At 33.8% G+C, this 13,289-nt stretch overlaps 2 protein-coding genes and 1 long non-coding RNA gene across 6 annotated transcripts; 2 read left to right on the top strand and 1 right to left on the bottom strand.

Annotated features, from left to right (window-relative positions):
- Positions 1 to 1,701: 1,701 nt before the first annotated feature.
- Positions 1,702 to 6,384, top strand: LOC112093576. 2 transcript variants are annotated; one of them, XR_002903116.1, is made up of 4 exons: positions 1,702 to 1,864; positions 1,983 to 2,101; positions 5,607 to 5,757; positions 6,228 to 6,384. It is a non-coding gene; the product is annotated as an uncharacterized LOC112093576 (long non-coding RNA). The 2 variants fall into 2 exon arrangements; XR_002903115.1 differs by having other exon boundaries at positions 1,702 to 2,101.
- Positions 4,341 to 7,525, bottom strand: LOC21391992 (protein IQ-DOMAIN 14). 3 transcript variants are annotated; one of them, XM_024172279.1, is made up of 6 exons: positions 7,133 to 7,525; positions 6,793 to 6,895; positions 6,304 to 6,681; positions 5,519 to 5,737; positions 5,090 to 5,221; positions 4,341 to 5,009 (listed from the first exon to the last, which is right to left on the bottom strand). In XM_024172279.1, the coding sequence occupies exons 2-6, from the start codon at positions 6,865 to 6,867 to the stop codon at positions 4,404 to 4,406; spliced, it is 1,410 nt and encodes a 469-aa protein (XP_024028047.1). In that variant the 5' UTR covers positions 6,868 to 6,895; positions 7,133 to 7,525; the 3' UTR covers positions 4,341 to 4,403. The 3 variants fall into 3 exon arrangements, with proteins under 3 accessions (XP_024028047.1, XP_024028048.1, XP_010106426.1); XM_024172280.1 differs by lacking the exon at positions 7,133 to 7,525 and adding an exon at positions 7,092 to 7,101; XM_010108124.2 differs by lacking the exon at positions 7,133 to 7,525 and having other exon boundaries at positions 6,793 to 7,056.
- Positions 7,526 to 9,822: 2,297 nt separating this feature from the next.
- On the top strand, positions 9,823 to 12,462 carry LOC21391991 (bifunctional endo-1,4-beta-xylanase XylA). The gene is made up of 2 exons (XM_010108123.2): positions 9,823 to 10,039; positions 10,795 to 12,462. The coding sequence occupies exons 1-2, from the start codon at positions 9,937 to 9,939 to the stop codon at positions 11,943 to 11,945; spliced, it is 1,254 nt and encodes a 417-aa protein (XP_010106425.1). The 5' UTR covers positions 9,823 to 9,936; the 3' UTR covers positions 11,946 to 12,462.
- The last annotated feature ends 827 nt before the right edge of the window (positions 12,463 to 13,289 follow it).

Below are 13,289 nucleotides of genomic sequence, written 5' to 3'. Positions count from 1 at the left end.
TACTGTAACAAAAAAATTAGATGTGGCTGTTTCTAAGAGATTTTTATTGTAGCAAAACTCGAATCGGTGAAATGAACGGGGATTCTGAGACTCTCTCTCTCAGCCATCACAATTTTCAACACAAAGTAAAATATTTGGCATGTTTTTTTATGTTACAATATATGTCGGCTGCATATTCATATATTTTGGGCCCATTTAGTTGGCTGATTCGAGTTGATATAGGACTTTATGTGAGAGCTTTTTACTGTAACAAAAAAATTAGATGTGACTGTTTCTAAGAGATTTTTATTGTAGCAAAACTCGAATCGGTGAAATGAACGGGGCTTTTGAGACTCTCTCTCTCAGCCATCACAATTTTCAATATTCCCATATTTCTTATAACACACAAAGTAATATATTTGGCATATTTTTTTATGTTACAATATATGTCGGCCGCCCGCATATTCATATATTTTGAGCCCATTTAGTTGGTTGATTCGAGTTGAGATGTGACTTTATGTGAGAGTTTTTTTACTGTAACAAAAAAATTAGATGTGACTGTTTCTAAGAGATTTTTACTGTAGCAAAACTCGAATCGGTGAAATGAACGTGGCCTCTGAGACTCTCTCTCTCAGCCGTCACAATTTTCAATATTCACATATTTCTTATAACACACAAAGTAATATATTTGGCATATTTTTTTTATTTTACAATATATGTCGGCCGCATATTCATATATTCTGAGAAGCACATGTGCTTCACGAGGATTGGTTAGGTGCAAGTCCAATGACCAATGTTTGGAAATTAGTTGAGGGCATTACTTGAAAGTTGCATATTCTTAAGTGGTAGACACTTTCCTTTTCGTGCATGAAGTTAGTGCTCTTGATATATGTCAATGAACTTTGAACAACATGATTTGGCATTTTGTTCGGAGCGTATAATGAAGTGTTTATATATTCCATCTTTGAATTCATGTGACATAAGACTGCTGTATGTTTGGGAAATGATTGAGTAAATGTGTTAAGTTGTTGAGTCTAATTATTATCCTAATGCACTTGCAGATTTATTTTTATTAAGGTTAATTAAGAAAGATTGTTAGATCAGAAAACATAATAGATTTTGGTAATGTGGTGTGCGATTTATTTTGTAATATCTTTAATTTTTAACAATAACAATTTGAAAGTGAAAGTTTAGTTTTTATATTAAGAATAAATCAGTATAAATCTTATACGTGTAATTTTTTTCTATGTGATTTTATCGCTCTCGGCAGTACAAAATCAAGGCGTTTAATCTCAACAAAATGATAACTTCCATTGTGGTCAATGAAGTCATGTTATATACGTATATATATGTAGTAACCATTTGAGATTAGAATTCTACTGATCCTAGCTTTTCATATTTTTGGTCCGAATAAGACAAATTACTGACTTTGCACGTATATTCCTTGATTGATGAATTACATGACTTTACGGAACTGTATCTGTCTTCTGGAAATTTGGACTTTTGACCAAGTCTCTTGAGAATTATAATACTATAATGATATCTTTGTTTTGATGAAGAGAAAGTACAACATTTTTTTTTTTTATTATTACTAGTTTTTTTTTTTTTTTTTTTTTTCTTTTTTTTTTTTTTTTTTTTTTTTTTTTGAAGTTCATCAGCCAATTTTTGTGCTGCATGGCTAACTCTTCTCCACATCCTTCAGCCTTCGTGAAAGGAAAGTTTCAATCTCAAATGTGTGGCTATGCTTTTCTGTTTTCTCAAATTCAGGTAAATTTTTTGCAAGGAATTGGGCCTTGTAAATGAACCTCTTCCCCTACTTATTGTTAGTGATTGGGCCTGCAAGCTCATGATCTCCATCTTTGGATTTTGGATTCAGATTAAACACGTATGATTTCTTCAGAAGTATTTTCATTTTATTATTTTTTTTTCTTGGCCCTATATTCTTTTTTCTTTGTCTAAATACTAAACCTTTTTTTTATTATTATTATTATTTGTACTAGAAGATTTTCAGTTGATTGTACTAAGATCGGAGGATACTTTTAGCATCCAAGTTTTTGAACATGTCAGTTTGGACTGGACGATCAACAATATGCTCTTCTTGGTTGGTTTATCCAATGTAGAGGTAAAATTAAATGAGTAATCCCGTTATATATCAATTTAATGACTATTTCATATTCTTTTAGTTTGTAAATTTAATTATTATTTTATAATTGGCGAAAAAAGTGTCTTTTTATACATTGATTTTATAATCAATCTAAATTTTACCTAATGGTAACAAGTTGGTACGTATTAAAAAGTTCAGATGAGATTTGGTTAAGTGTAGTATTATTTTTGTTAACAACGCTAAAACCACATCTTATACATGGAAATTTCAAGACAATTAGATAGTAGGTTACAAATTATTGCTTAGTAGAAGAGTGATTATTGGCATCCTTTCGTTACAAAAATAAAAAAAAAATAAAAAAAAAATAACAGATAATAATGTCGACACATTCTAATTCTTACTTAAGAATAATATAGATGATGATGATGACCAAGTGTGATTCTAACTATATCTGATTATGACTATTGAAAATTGTTTTATTAGAAATGTGACAATTATTTCACGTAGTTAGAGTATTTGAACACGGAATTATTATCAAGTAAAATTTGTTTTTGTCGTAGGGATAACTTTCTCTTTGCATCCTTTGAGTTTGGAAAGACGGAATTGAATTCATGAGTATGAGTCAGAAAGCAACAAAGATATTTGGGGTTAATTATTTAGCGGAAAATGTATTTACATGAGAAAATTTCATATTCTACCTTATTAAGTACTTGATTTATTAAAAATATCATTTTAAAGAAAACTTTACCCCTTGACTAGTTATAGTCTAAAATGTAAAAATATATGGACTAATGTTAAGAGGTAAAAATAAAAATAAAAATGCTCTATTTCGGGGGTATTTTAAAAAATTTACCATGTAACACCAAATAAAATAAAAGATAATAAAAGTATAGTTCCATTGCCATATTCTCCGTTTATAGGTGAGGAGAGTGGCAATTTTGTTATATAGGCAAATGTAGCTCCAATTTTTCTATTTAAAAAAAAAACCCGACTGGAACTAACAGTTCTCTATATCATAGAGACATTGTGACTTCTCTTGTACTAATATAGCTAGTGAACTGGCTGTCCTTGGTATCATACATAACTTGTGACTCTCAATGGTGGATTGACAAATGGTCTAGGAGATATTTGTTGAGGGAAATTCTTTTGGAGAAAGGAGATAAATACTTTTTAGAGTGTATGGTCTGAATTTTTACTCCACTATTGGTGAATATCCTTTTCGGTCAAGTAAATAATTAGTCAAAAATGTATTAATTAAGAGTAAAAAGGTAAAAATTCAGATCATGTACTCCAAGCCTAAGTCTAGGGCTGTTCATAAACCGCAAAACCCGCAGCCCTCGGTAGGCAACTCATTTCTACTCTCTAATTTTTCATGTTTGAATTAAACCTCTGTGTATGCTTTATGTTAAAGACAAATTTATGAGTGTAGACTAATTTATATTTGCTTTATGTTTGATGTTGGATGGACTACTTTGCTTTATGTTTGATGTTAGATTGAACTTTGAATTTCTATCTGTATGAATGTTGGAGTTATTTTGTCTATTTGATGATGAACTTTGAATGTTGGATTAAACTTTGAGTCTTTGATTCTTTGAATGTTAAAACCGACCACCCAACTCATTCTGCACCGCCCTAACCTAACTCAAACATCATTAGGTTGTGAAATTTTTTTAACATCATTGGGGTCAAATATGTACAACCCGCACTTTTTGAAACAGGAGAAGAAAAATCCATACCCCCGCACCAACCCAACCTATAAACAACCCTAAATAAGTCAGCAATTTTCTCAATTTAATGCTTTGAGGTCAATTTTGGGCCAAACATAAGCATTTTCACTTATTATGGCCCGCTCTGTTAGTACTATTGGTACAGAAATTTGTCTTCAATGTTGAGTCAAAGTTGACATGAGAATTTGACAAGATGGCACAAATAGATGGAGCAACAATACCAATTCCAAGCCCATATTCAAACTACTACCATCAAATATTCCAAATCAGTGTTAGATATTGTAATTTGTAGTACCGTATTATAATACTGCTTTTGGCAGCATACAAGTTATGTTAACATTATAAAACATTAATGCTCTCCAAAATATTTGGATTTCATGTGAGGACCCAAAAAAAAAAAGATGAAAACACAATTCAATCTACTTCATTCCAACCCAAGAAACTAACCAACTTAATTATCTTGTTTTTTGCAGCTAAGTAGAATCATCATCATCACCTAACCAACTTAATTATCTTGTTTTTTGCAGCTAAGTAGAATCATCATCACATTAATCATCATCATCATCATCATCATCATCATCGCGATCATGATATCATCTAAAGATGGTTTGTCTATCCCAATTTGACAATGAATATTCTGAATCGAAGGTTGAGTCTTTGGTCTTCCTGCTTGATTTCACAGGCCCTCTAACCCCCTTCATGCTTGGAGATCTTTGGTGTAAATAGTCACTAGGCCTTCCCATAGTAGTACTACTAATAGGAAGTTCACTAGTGATTGAAGACACAAGTGAGAGCTTGTTCTTGATTGGTGAAAATCCTTCTAGGCTCTCTGGCCTCAGCTTTGGTGAGCTAATGGACCTTGCTCTTGCCCTGGCAGATTCCGTCGCCGCCATGTAAGTCGGGACTAAAGGCGAGCTTGTGTAGGAGTTCTCGTCTCCCAATGAGCATTGCCTTCTATGATATGATTTTCTTGGCACAAATGTTGGGGAGTCCATGAATCCTTCGTTCTGATGCTGAGTTTGGACATTCCTAAGCCCTAGTTTTTTCACTCCGAATTCGTCTTTGTTTCTTGTGTTTGACCCCAAAACTGTGTCCAAATCTTCTAGCTCTTTACTTTTGTTGAGTTGGGTGTCCACCCATTGCTCCAACCAGTATCTCCATCTTCCATTTACTTTGTTTCTTTCTGATTCTGCTGACTTCTGGAAAAGGAAAAACTTTGCTGAAAACTCAAAATAAGAAGAAAAATATTTAGAAACGGTAAAATTCAGGCCTAGTTTACCCGGTGGCTATGCCAGTACTCCTTTATCCGTTCTCGCTTAATCGCGGCCTCTTTCTTGCTCAAGAACATGGCATCTGCCTCCTCCTTTGATAGAAGGCTATCATCCCATCTTCTCTGATTGAAAGAATCCATCTAAAAGTAATGCAAAAATTTGGCAATTTTTGTTATGACATATCTGATTGAGCATCAAAATAACATAGCAGTCCTTGATTTAAAAAGCATTCCAGTTTTGATCCTCCCAAAGTTTCTCATAGTTTCAACATTCCTCACCTAAGTTATATACATCTATTTCCTTTCTATTTTGTTTCTCACTTACCAAATATAGCCTAAAAGAGCATGGCAGCCAATGATTAAGCTATGAAAAGATGATGCTTATTTGTTACCTTCACAATGTTAAGAAAGGAGCCAAAAAGTTTATTCCAAACTTACCCTTAGTATTTTGTCTCTCAAATTCTCTAACTGGTTGTTACCATCACAATTATAAGCGCCTTCAGTTGTTTGTAATCTGTTAGCACAGACTTGTGACTGGATGTTAATTATGGACTGAAGCCTCTTGAGAGTGGTAACAGCTTGGCGTCTCACAGCTCGGCCGCGGATAATTGCTTGAAGTGTCACTATTCCCTTCAGTGCCCGCAAAGCTTTCCTTGCCTGCAATTCTCAATTCACATGTATGTATTTGTCAAAACAAGGACCATTCATAAAATGATATAAAAAGTCACAACATAAGTGAAGACGGAGTGAGAGTTGCTTTGTTTGTTGGGTAACAATTTGTTAATCTTAAAGCTGTTTTGTTAGGCAAAATTCAAGGTTAACTTTGATATTAACACCTTCAGGTAATTTAGCAAAAACATATGTTGAGTACTAAAAAATTCTCATATATATGAGCATAAGCATGGTCTTTGTCAGAAATGGACTAATTTATGTAATCACATATTAAAACTACTCCCTTTGAAAAAATAATAATAATAATAATAAACTTATATAGTCTCCAATCTTATATACTTCTTGTGCTAGGCACGTTCAAGCTTACTACAACATTAACACTTTCATGGTATTTAGAAACACAAATTGAATACTAGCAAATTCTCATATGAACTATTCAAACAGGAAAACTTCATGTAATCATATTGATTTTCAGGTTCTTCAAGCCAATTCAGACAACCCCATTTGCGAAATCAATGAGAACTAGTTTGCAAAAGATTGAATGGACTCACAAGGTAACCCCGGAAGGAGGTCTGAATCTTAACAGCAGCAGATTCTTGGATTTCCCTCTCACATTTTGTATGCGCCGAGTGATTTTCTTTCTCGGTAAGAGTTTCATCGGGGAATGGCTTCTCTGCATCTTCAGTGACGGTGTGCGTGGACCGAGGGGTGGCGGTGAGACGAACAACCTCAGCAGCAGCATGTGCAGCCGCAACAGCAGCCTCGGCAGCGGCAGCAGAGGCAATGGCCACGGTTAGAGCGTGGTTGCTCTGTTTTTCCTCTGCCTCTTCACTAGGTGCTCTGTTTTCTACAACTTGTGGTGGGGCGGTTATTGAGGGTAATCTTTTGATTCTAAGTCTTGCAAACGCCCATTTCCTTCTCTTTTCCTTCTGGGAATTTAAAAAATAAAAATAAAAAAGAATGAAGAAATGCAACAATTTTGAAGCCAATGAGAAATTAAAAAAAAAAAAAAAAAAAAAAAGAGAAGGAAAATAGCTAACCTTTTCTTCTTTTGACTGTGAATCTGAAAAGAAGAATCTCTTCACCAGTGTGAACCAACCCTTCTTCTTAGCCATTGGAGATCTGATTGGTTCTGGATTTATGCTGATAAGATAGTTTGCGGTGATTTAGTCATTAGACGTTATACAAACAAAGAACTGATCCAAACATGTTTAGTCTTGAAAATCCAAGAAAATGAATACATATGAAACTGATCTACAAAACTCTATTACAAAGTAAAATACGAAAAAAAAAAACAAAACAAAACAAAACAAAACAAACAGATATTCCAAATGCTAACCTCTATGAAGATATTGTGTAGTGTCCAAAATAGTATGTTACCTGGCATTTTCCTTAAATCATGTGATTGTCTTGAACCAAAAGATAATCACCACATCCAAAAGATAAGCTCCTCTTGGGAGCTAGGATACCACTTTTATGAGAAAGTCAAGAAGTTAGTGTTGAAATCTATGAAATTTAGTAAGATTGCTTCAAATGCAATCATTCTATATAATATCATGTAAAATAACCAAAAAAAAAAAGGGTTCCTAACGTTTTTTTTTTTTTTTTTTTGGGTTTCAAAACTTTGATCAAGTGACCCCAATGTCATTAAAATTCCCCTAGTTGGTGCTAATCTAGGAGGTATGTTTGGTTGTCAAATTCAATCATTTCAAATATTTCAGCTTCCATATGATGAGTTTCCCCTGTGCAATATGTGGGCCTCTATGCATGGGCAAAAAAAAAAAAAAAAAAAAGGTAGAGTTGGGGGGAAAAAAAAAAAAAAAAAAAAAAAAAAAAAAAAGTAGAGTTGCTTTGTACTCATGGAGGGAAGCTTTTGATGACTAATGGGTAAAACTCTTTGAGCCAAATGGGGCCTTGTCATCGTTTTGCCACTCCCATGATCCTACACCGCAACAAACATATTCAAATGTCTGTTGGGAGTGAAACTACCAAATTGCCCTTCATCCTTTTAGTACCATGCAACTGTACCCCGACGTTTAGGCTAAGGATTCCACGTGTCGGGTCCCAATTGGCCCTCGAAATCTTTTTTTTTTTTTTTTTGAACGTTTTGTTCAGAGTTTGTGCTTTATGCTTGATTGAGTAAATGGTTGGAACGGAGGTTTTGTGTGGTGATATAACAAAGGAGACCCTTGGTGTTGCCATTTTCTTTCTTCTTTTTTTTTTTTTTGCCATTGCCCTTAAAGAGTTCAAGTCAATATTTCTTTCTTTATCTTGGAAAGTAAGAGAGTGTCCTAAAACTACAGAAATACAAGGACAGCAATAGCATGTTCCTCATAGGAGAGAGAGAGAGAGAGAGAGAGAGAGAGAGAGAGAGAGAGAGAGAGAGAGAGAGAGGACTATTATTGAGGGCTGTGGGGAAATCACAATGTGCAAGAGAAGAGAGAATATAAGGAAGAAGACAAAGTAGCCTTGTGTTGTAAGAGTGAATACAGCTGTGAAAGGGCCCCATAGAGAGGACTAGTCACATTGCATTTTTTTCTTTTTTCTTTTTTCCTTTTTCATCTTTTGCCTCCAAAAAAAAAAAAGAGAATAAACATACATAAATCTGTTTTCTTCCAGCAAATCTCTCTCTCTCTCTCTCTCTTCATCACACATCTCCAAGTCCTATCCATTTCTTGCAAGTCGGATTTCTAGTATGTGTTTGTACAACATGAAAGTGGTGTAATGCATGTTTGACAATAAATATTGCTCTAGCGGTTAGCCATCACTTTCTTATCAAAAGGGTCGCGTGTTAATACTAGGAGACAACTCCAACGATGAGTCATATTATGCCTACATGCTTGCCGAGTAACGTGACATTTTTCCTAACTTCATGCTATTAATACTGCTCATTAGAAAATATAACAGTTACACATAAATGTTCTTGATCAACACCCACACATGACGGGCATTGTCTAATTTTGGACTTCTGGTTTTATCAATCTTTGTGACCAGAAAAAAATTACATGACATTTCGTCCTCTAGACATCTATGCCTACGATAATTCCATTTACTTTGGCAATTAAGTTGTTAATATATTATGGGCTGGTTTAGTTCGCTGATTCAAGTTTTTAATTCGAGTTGAGATGTGACTTTATGTGAGAATTTTTTACTGTAGTAAAAAAGTTAGATGTGACTGTTTCTGAGAGTTTTTTTACTGTAGCAAAACTCGAATCGATAAAGTGAACAGGGCCTATAATATTATTGTTTATATTTTCATTTTAAACGACATGACATTTAAGGGAACGATATCAACAAACCAACATGAATCTCGTTTGTATAAACTATAAACTGCGACAAATCATTCGCCAGAGTTGACTTTGGTTTAGAACCTTTAGGTAAATGACAGTAAATTATAGGAATGACAAAATGACATGACAATTCGTGATGATTCCTTTTAAATAAAACTAAAAAGAAAACAAATAAAATTCTAAGGTTTGTCGTTTTTTGATAAAGACACTATTTCAAATTAACGACTTGTAGTTTGATTATTAACGACGTATCGTTTTATGAATGGCCGTGACAAACTTGGGACGAAAACGACATGCGCTATTCGTGTAGTTGTTCATTCTGAAAGAATGTCGTTTACTTCCATAAACGACAGTAACTTTTACATGCAAACAATTAGACGACTTGAAAATGAGATCTGACCTATTTGTCAGCGCATATTAAAAAAACGTGTCGTTACAGCCGTAAAGGAAAAATAATAAAAGTAAAAACTTATTTGCATGGATCCTCCTTGAACTTCTCATGTTTGGTAAATCAGTCTCCGAACTAAAAATCTTGATACTGACCCCTTAAGCTTTAGAATTCAATTAACAAGAGTTTTAGTTCAAGAAATCAAGGTGAAAAAATTCAGGGGCATTCGTGCAAAAAGAATAATCGATTTGATAAGTTTGAAGGTGATTTTGTTCCAGTTTGAACCGTACAGGGTTAAAGTCAGACAATTCCAATTTTTGGGGTCAAATTTAAAATTAACTCAAAAGGACAAAAAGGAAGTAGAACGTTTGGTTCCTAGTCTGACCCCTCAATCTTGCGCTGGGGAACACGTTTCTCTCTCTCTCTCTCTCTCTCTCTCTCTCTCTCTCTCTCTCTCAGTTTCTCTCTCTAGAGAGTGCTTGGGACTGTAGGATTGGGAGACTGAAATGGGTAAATGGAATTATCGTCCACGGCGTAGAAATTACCGCCAACAAAATCTCTGGAGCTGGACTTCTCCCCCGCCGCAATTTGATTCCGAACTTCCCCCTCGTAATAATCTCTCTCTCTCTCTCTCTCTCTCTCTCTCTCTCTATCTGCATTTTTTTTTTAATTTTTTTTTAATGTGAATTGGATATTCGTCGAATTCGTTCCATATACAATCTTAAAGATTCTTTTTTTTTAATTAAAAAAATAAGCGGTTTATTTTCTGGTTTTAATATTTCCATGTTCCGATATTTATTTATTTATTGAATCGCTTGTGTAAATGTAGAACTCTTAGCGATGAAGGTTATATTTGTTCGAATCATGAGAATTTTGAAAAGAATGGAAAAAAGGTTTCGAATTTTTCTTAGAATTTATGTTTGAGAAGTAATAGAACAAAACGGCAGTAGATTTAAGCGAGGAACGTAAAGAATATAGGAAAATTTTAGAGAACAAGAACCCCAATAATGAACAATTAGTGGATGAATTTTAATTTCATGGCTTTAGTGAGTGATTTGGTATGTATTATTAAGAATTAGATATTATCAAATTGATGAGAATTTTAGGACATTTATGTATATTACTAAATGTAGCATTTGCAAGAATGACTAATTTGATATTTGGAAATAAGTCTCCTATATGAAAGGTAAAAGGGATGATATTTTTATGTGAATAGAAACCATGAAATTATGTTTGGTGTTCGTTGGAAATTTTATATTTCCAAGTTTTCCTTCATCAATTGCTATCTAGTTTTGGGTATTTGTAGTTCAAAAGGAGAAAATAATTGTGCTTCTGCATAAATTTTTTGAGATCTTTTTTTATAGAGCCTTTGCAGGATAATGTGCCTTCCTGGGAAAAGAGATTCTGCTGTGTGATTGGATCGGTTCCGTGGCGGAAGCTAGTAGCTGCCAAGAAGTTTATGTCCTGCCACAGTAATATTCTCGATTGGGATGATTCTGCTGTTGAAGAGGCATTTCAGAATGCCAAATGGCGGTTTTGGGCAGAGATGAATGGCTTAACTTGTGACGTATCTCTGCCCGACCCTGATATTTACATCGACAAAATAGATTGGAATCCAGTTATCGATCCTGAATTGATGAAGGAATTGGATCAAGCGTATTTTGCTCCTCCCGATGACGGGGAAGGGAACGGAAAATTGTGGAGGAAAGACAAGAAGATTAGGAACTCATTTGCTGCTCCTTCCGGTGGTAATAGTACGAATCAAGTTGATGGGGTAAATCCGTGGGAATGTAATAATGCAGAATTTAGTGGAATTTCTCAAAATAAAGAACATGGATGGAACCAATGGAATGATCCTATAAACACCTCGAAGGATGTAGACAATAACGATACTTCCTTGGATTTCAATACCACTCGTGGTGATAGAAATGTGCAAGACAAGGCATGGGGAGATCATGGGAAGACATCATGGGATAACAGCGATTGTAATAAAAGAAATTGTGACAATAATGAAGATGCACCGAGTGATCAAGGGAAGACGTCATGGGATAACAGTGATCGGAATAAAAGAAGTTGTAACAATAACAACAATTTTTGGGAACACAGCTATCGGGACTGCATCTCAAGGAAGGGTAATGGTTGGGATTCTATTTGGGACAAGAGTGATTGGGGCTGGAACCGGCAGGAGTGGAATAGTACAACAAATGCTGACGATCCATGGGTGAGCAGTTCTAGCCAACATCTTAGAGCTCAAAATGATAGAGGGTGGAGAAACTATGGAGGAGATGGTGCAAGGTGCTGGAAACAGTGGGACTGTCATAATAATCAGAACAAAGATTTTGATATTAGAAAAACCAGCAGCCGACGAGAAGCATGGAAGGGGGATTTCCAGAGAAAAGAAGGTTCTCATAATAATGTATCTGGATACAAAAGCTCGAGGTTTCGAGGACATGAAAATCAAACAGTTGATTGTTGGAGGAGGGGAAACAATAAGAAGCGGGTAAGCTTTGCCTGAAGTCAAATGTACATGTAGAATTGCTGCCTGATAATTATAGATAGCATGAAGTTGTCTATGAATGAAGCAGTATGTACTGGTTTTGCAGAGACCCTGAAACCGTGGTGTTTTCCGTTTAAAGTTATCTTCTCCACAAGAAAACTGATAGGAAGTCTTGGCTAAGGGCCAGGAGGGGTATGGACCGAATCATAAAGTTGGACAAAAGTTGAGGAAACCTAATCTATAGGGTCTTGTTTTAGAAGGGAAAGGAGTGGATAAATTCTGGACCTTTTTTGTCACCAGGAGAAGATCCATTTTGTGGTCAACGCAACTTTAGAGTTTCTTTTCTTTACACTTTCTCACAGAAAATTTTTGATGTTGAATTGTGTGTGTGTTTTAACCAGTTTACTGCAAATTTGATACTTTGGAAAATGATGTGAATTATGTGACAATTCTGTCATCCTTAATGAGTTACTATACATTCTGCTTACCATATAACCAAAGTTCGAACTGTACTTGCTCAGTTAGGAAAAGCTAATGCCCCGTTTGTTTATAGGTTCGAATTACTGTTCAAACCTTTTTGTTACAATATTTATTCTCATAAAATTTAAATTTTTGTTCAAATTTATGAACCAAACGGACCTTTTAAGTTGATTTCCATTTTTTTTTTGTGCTAGAAATGCATTGGTACTTTTGGTAACCAAAGCTTCTAAAGGATAGCTTGGCTGTTGCAGTTTGCACTAGACTAAGGCTTAGTTTGGTATTATTTTTTCCTCTTAAAATTAGTTTCTGCTTGTAGCAGAAGTTGATTTTAGTGTTTGGTAAATCTCTTCAAAAGTGTTTTTTGAAGAATTTTTCAAGAATCTACAATCAAAATCAGAAGCAGCCTAAAGACAACTTTAACTTTTAGATTATGTGAGAATCAGCATAGTATAATTAATGAAACTTTCATAATACCCCTAATGAAATTAAAAATTTACAATCTTCCAATCTAAAATTTATACTTGTAATATAATAGTAATATTGTAACAAATAATATCATAATTATATTAATAATTCTAATATTATTATTTTATCATATAATATGATATTATAATTATAATATAATTATAATATGATATTATAATTATTATTTTATAATATATTATATATTATATTGTATTGATATAATTATATTTAGTATATTAATAATACTATAATAATTAATATAATTAAATATTAATATAATCTTATAATTCTAATATTATTATATATTATAGTGTATTATTGGTTATATAATATATTTGTTTACTATAATATAATAATGATTATATAATATATTATAATATATTATAATATAATATAGTTGTAATTTTTAATTATATT

This window comes from Morus notabilis, unplaced genomic scaffold, assembly GCF_000414095.1.
Source record: "Morus notabilis unplaced genomic scaffold, ASM41409v2 Scaffold855, whole genome shotgun sequence".
NCBI lineage: Eukaryota > Viridiplantae > Streptophyta > Magnoliopsida > Rosales > Moraceae > Morus > Morus notabilis.
This window is presented reverse-complemented; position numbering and strand designations above follow the sequence as displayed.

What these genes read in the sequence shown, in the direction of transcription:
- LOC21391992 (XM_024172279.1), bottom strand. Translation starts at nt 6,867, where the DNA reads ATGGCTAAGAAGAAGGGTTGGTTCACACTGGTGAAGAGATTCTTCTTT. An exon ending in TGAGAGACAAAATACTAAGG is followed by an intron (nt 5,222 to 5,518) that starts GTAAGTTTGGAA and finishes CATTACTTTTAG; the next exon opens with ATGGATTCTTTCAATCAGAG. An exon ending in AGTACTGGCATAGCCACCGG is followed by an intron (nt 5,010 to 5,089) that starts GTAAACTAGGCC and finishes TTCCTTTTCCAG; the next exon opens with AAGTCAGCAGAATCAGAAAG.
- LOC21391991 (XM_010108123.2), top strand. Translation starts at nt 9,937, where the DNA reads ATGGGTAAATGGAATTATCGTCCACGGCGTAGAAATTACCGCCAACAA. An exon ending in TGATTCCGAACTTCCCCCTC is followed by an intron (nt 10,040 to 10,794) that starts GTAATAATCTCT and finishes CTTTTTTTATAG; the next exon opens with AGCCTTTGCAGGATAATGTG.